General features: G+C 36.4%; 1 protein-coding gene across 1 annotated transcript; it reads left to right on the plus strand.

Moving 5' to 3' along the window:
• Nucleotides 1-1,592: 1,592 nt before the first annotated feature.
• On the plus strand, nt 1,593-4,175 carry LOC110884021 (peroxisomal membrane protein 13). The gene is made up of 4 exons (XM_022131700.2): nt 1,593-1,755; nt 2,906-3,435; nt 3,515-3,607; nt 3,698-4,175. Exons 1-4 carry the CDS (start codon nt 1,728-1,730, stop codon nt 3,887-3,889), a joined length of 843 nt encoding a protein of 280 aa, XP_021987392.1. The 5' UTR covers nt 1,593-1,727; the 3' UTR covers nt 3,890-4,175.
• The last annotated feature ends 1,041 nt before the right edge of the window (nt 4,176-5,216 follow it).

The following is a 5,216-nucleotide window of genomic DNA, read 5'->3' on the forward strand; positions in this document are numbered from 1 at the left end:
ATATGCACCCAAGAGGAAACCTAATTAGTTAATAAGGGTAATATGATCCATCAACTATTATCAACTAATTATTTAATAGGTCGTTATATATTTTGATGTATATAATATAAATAATTATAATGACTACTAGATTAAATACAAAACATAATATATTTAATCTTACATATATCAGATTTTTTTTTGAAAACATATGCTCCTTGAAATCATGGGCCCTGTGCGGAAGTCCTCCCCGCACACCATCTAAGCCTCCCCTGCTTATGGTTTTGTGGTGACTATAATACGTCATATGGCGTGGCAATATACATTGCAGCTTTGTTGTATTTATACGCATTGAATATGTTTTATATTAACCGACATCTTAGATATAGTTATAACTAGGTGATGCCCTGCGCGTGTTGCGGGGCGATGGTCAAATAATTCTCATTTAATTAAAAAACAGTACTATAGTTTTGCTAGAAAGAAAAAGTAAAAAGAGTGTTAGGCAGCTCATTGACACGATTTTTAGCTGGGGGCAAAGTCATATTTTTATTTTGCACTGGGGGCAAAAACGTAAATTTTCAATTGAGGGTGACATATTAATTTTGAACGGAGGGGAAAATCATAGATTTTATCTGGGGGCAAAAGCATAATTTTATTTTGAAGTGGGGGCAAATACGCAATTTTAAAATGGGGGCAAAACCGTAATTTTAAAGTGGGTATAAAATAATAAACCGGTGTAAAATCGTAATTTTGAGCCGGAGGAAAAACAAAATTTTATTTTTAACTGGGCGAAAACGTACTTTTGGTTGAGGGTAAAAGCGTAATTTTTTTATCGAGGGCGAAATCGTATTTTTTAGCTCGAGTCAAAATGGTAAATGTATTTTGAAGTTGGGGCAAAACCGTATTTTTTAACTGGGGGCAAAAACGTAATTTTAAAATGGGTATAAAAGAATAAACTGGTTGGTCCAATGGGTATTGCTCGCCGACCATTTGAACAAATGGTAGGGAAATACTATTCCGGGGTAAAAACGTAATTTTAAAGTGTATATAAAATAATAAACTGGTTGGTCCAATGAGGGAGGGCGAGCGTTTCATTTAAACTAATGACATAAAGATACTAAATGTAGATGTTGAAAAAAAAAAAAAAACGGGACAGCCACCTTTTTTAGCAAATAGGATGGCAGAACTATTGCATCTGTTTTGTATAGGTAGGATAATTTTAGGCTAAAACCGATCAGAAGTAACTCTTACACCCGTCCCTAGGGTGGTTGAAAAAAAAAGATAAAAGCCCATAGAATTTAGCACACAAATTTGGACCTTTGGGACTTTCCGTCGTTACATTGACCGCCTTTTTCTCTCTCTTGATCTTTAGGGCATGTGTAGTCATAAAGCCCTCAAAGGGGCGTTATACGCCATGTGGCGCGCCACGTCAGCGTGTGGGCGTTATGGATTTAAGCCCGTAGTCATAAAGCCCCCGCCTAATCATTAACTATTTAATAATTTTCAATTTTATTAATTAATATAAAAAACATTGCTTAAATTTGATTGGTGGAAAGTTTGAAAGATTCCCACATAACCGGCGCTATGCATATCGCGGCGTTTTCTTTTTTTGGTTCATAGCGCCCCGGGGGGCGGTGTGATAGGCGCCATAGCGGCGCTATCCTCCTTCTTGGCGCCCCAGTACATGTAGTCTTATCTCTGTACACGAGGTGGTGGGGTTACCAGAAACCTCTCTCTCCCTGCCTGCCATGGCAACCAATAATTCGCAACAATCAGGTTATCTTTATTTCTCTTTTCACCCATCCAAAGATGCTAGGGTTCTAATCGCTATGAATTCTTTGATTTGCAAAACTGTTTAATTAATTAATATTATTATCATCGCTTTCTGCTGAATTCCTCTGATATTTAAACTCTTAACTGGTGGATGGATGCTGTGTCGTTTTAGTTTATTTTAAACCCAAATTTGCTAGGGTTTTGAATCTTCTGATAATTATTAATTTGGGACTATTGAAATTTTGTTGAGCAAGCTAAATTCACTTGCTTACATTGATTAATTTATAATTATATGTTTAGGAAGTTATTGAATGAACACAAGAGGGATCATCTGGTTTGGTGGTTGTGTTTCTAGGAAGTTAGAACCTTGAGACTTGTTGAATCTGTGTTTGTTGATTCATTAGGCTGTATATATTAATATTATAGATATGGTATTGCTGATTGCTGAATTTTGATGATTATGTATATGAAATTTGTCTGGTCTAGGTGATGTTTGTTTGAACACACAAAAGAGCTTCAGAAGTTATCAGTAGTACCTTGGATTTTTTTTTTATTTTTTTTTGAACGGCAAATTTGGATCACTGACGGACCACTGGAGTATCATCGTGCCACCAGCGGAACCACCAGATAATATCCATCCCCACTAGGCATAATGCCTATACACCAATTCAGGAGAAACCCAATATGGGAAAACCCCCCTTGTGGGAGTCGAACCCAGGACCTATTGGTCCCAAAGCCTTATCCCACCCCAAGATGCCACTAGGCTATAATCCATGGGCAATACCTTGGAAATTAGTAGTATGTCATATCCAGATCGTTCTTTACCGAGGGTGCTGGCATTAGATATGGTTATATCGGCAGGTTGAGACGAATAACAACAGTAACAACAACTGTATCCAATAAATCCTACCCGTAGCAAAGCTATAACATTCCTACAAAGTATAGCAAATATGAGAAAAATAACAAACATGAGAAAGAGAAATATAACATCTTTACAAAGTATAGCAAGAAAATGGCCTACCTTTTCCATAAAGCCCTACCAATATACCAGTACAAAAATCAGCTATTTTTTTGTAACATATGCATAAATACATGAGAGAAATATAACATCTTTACAAAGTATGCATAAATATTCTTTCGTTTTACAATTCAGGCAGTGGGCCACCTCCCAAACCATGGGAACGAACCGGTGGTACATCTTCTGGTCCTGCTCCTTTTAAACCACCATCTGCAGGTAGCACAAGTGATGTAGTTGAGGCTTCGGGTACAGCAAGACCCGGTGAAATCGTTCCTACAAATGATACAACTTCAGCAATTAATAGAAACACACTCGGGAGACCCGTACCCTCTAGGCCATGGGAGCAACAACAGACATATGGTGCGGGTTACGGTACTGGTTTGGGTTACAATTCTGGTTATGGGGCTGGAGGTTACGGTTCTTACGGTGGAACGGGATCGTATAATAGCGGTTTATATGGAAACAACATGTATAGAGGTGGCTATAGTGGTCTTGGAGGTGTTGGTGGCATGTATGGTGGAGGAATGTATAATAGTAGTAGTTATGGAATGGGTGGCATGGGCATGGGTATGGGTATGGGCGGGCCGTATGGTGACGGGGATCCTAATAATCCGTTTGGCGCTCCTTCACAGCCTCCGGGATTTTGGATATCGTTGATGCGTGTGGTAAGCAGAGTAACACTGTTATGGTACACTATTATGCGTATAATTACATGTGAATTAACTTATTTCTGCATGTTTTCAGATACAAGGAGTTGTGACTTGTTTTGGGCGAGTAGCGATGCTGATTGACCAAAACGCTCAGGCATTTCACATGTTCATGTCGGCCCTTCTTCAGGTAAATGGAATCAAAACTCGTTTTAAACAAAGGTGCAGATGGAGTTTAATGTACTTACTGTATTAGGTTATGTTATTTGGTTATTTGCAGTTGTTTGATCGGTCAGGATTATTATATGGCGAGTTAGCTAGATTTGTACTGCGAATCTTGGGTGTTAGAACAAGGCCTAACAACAAGCTTCACCCACCTGGACCTAATGGACCCCAGGGTACTCAAACTCAACTCGAGGGACCGAAAGGTGCACCTGCTGGTGCCTGGGATGGTGTATGGGGAAACAATTGATTTTCGTAATCACCATGAACAAACCAACCAACAAACCAACATAAGAAAGGAATCACTCTGCCAATGAAACAACTGAGATGTCTGTATGAAATCAAGGAGTACAGACCGAAGACCTGATGATCGAGTGTATAGATAAGGTATTCTCTGTATTCGGAGATGCTATCCGTATGAAATAATCTTTGTTCTCTGCCTGCGTAGTAATGTAGTATTGAAAGATATTTCCTGTATTACGATGAAGTGTTGTTGAAGTTTCTGGTTTCTAATTTGCGTGCTAATTTTACCGGTTTCGACAGTTTGAGATCCAAATGGTTCGGTTCACGGTAGGGGTGCAATCGAGCCAAGCTACTCGTGAGCCACTCGAGCTCGGCTCGAAAAAAAGCTCAAACAAGCCGAGCTTAAACGAGCTCGAGCCCGAACCTAAAAACAAGCTCATTTAATAAACGAGCCCGGGTTTGAGCTCGAGCCGGCTCGCGAGCCTAAACGAGCTTTCTGTTTATATATTTTTTATTAATATATTAAACATATATTTATATAATAATAATTACCATTTATATAAATATAAAAAATCAACTAAATTATATGTATAATAATAATTATGATTAATACAAATTAATCTAGATTATTATATTATAATGCATAAGGGAGGGGTATTTTAAGATACCCAAAAAATAAGAACCCCCCCCCCCCCCCAATTTATAGAAAGACCCTTAAAACGAGGGTAGTTTAGTCTTTTAAACACTATTTATTTTTTAGCCCTAAACTTATTAACACTTAAATCCCTAAGGTTTTAACAAAAATTATAGATAATTGGTTACAATTTACCCCTCCACACCAAACTTATAATTTTTTGAGTTAATTACATAAATGGGTCTTGTGGTTTATACCTAATTTCGCCTTTGGGTACTAACTTTTTTTTAACAGGTTTAGGTTTTATGGTTTCAATTTTGTAACATCTTTGGCTACTAACACCAAAATTAGTTAATTAATGACTAAAATACTCTTGCATTTTTTTAACTTATCAATGTAACACATTTGGATACTAAAACCTAATTTTATTTAAGTTTAAATCAGTTTTACAAAATTTATTTATTTTTTTTTCATCTTCTTATTATATCTCTTAATTAATATTAAATCTATTTATTTTTTTTTATTTTCATATTTTTATTAAATTTCTTATTTAACATAAAATCTACTTGTTACACCAGTATTTTTTTCAAATAGATTTTTTGAATAAAATCTACTAGCTATATAGTTTTATGTAAATTAAATTTCTTACTTTTTTTAAATAATGTAAACCTTACTCGTTTTCAATTTTGGATAGATATGA

Source organism: Helianthus annuus, chromosome 6, assembly GCF_002127325.2.
Source record: "Helianthus annuus cultivar XRQ/B chromosome 6, HanXRQr2.0-SUNRISE, whole genome shotgun sequence".
In the NCBI taxonomy this organism is placed as follows: Eukaryota; Viridiplantae; Streptophyta; class Magnoliopsida; order Asterales; family Asteraceae; genus Helianthus; species Helianthus annuus.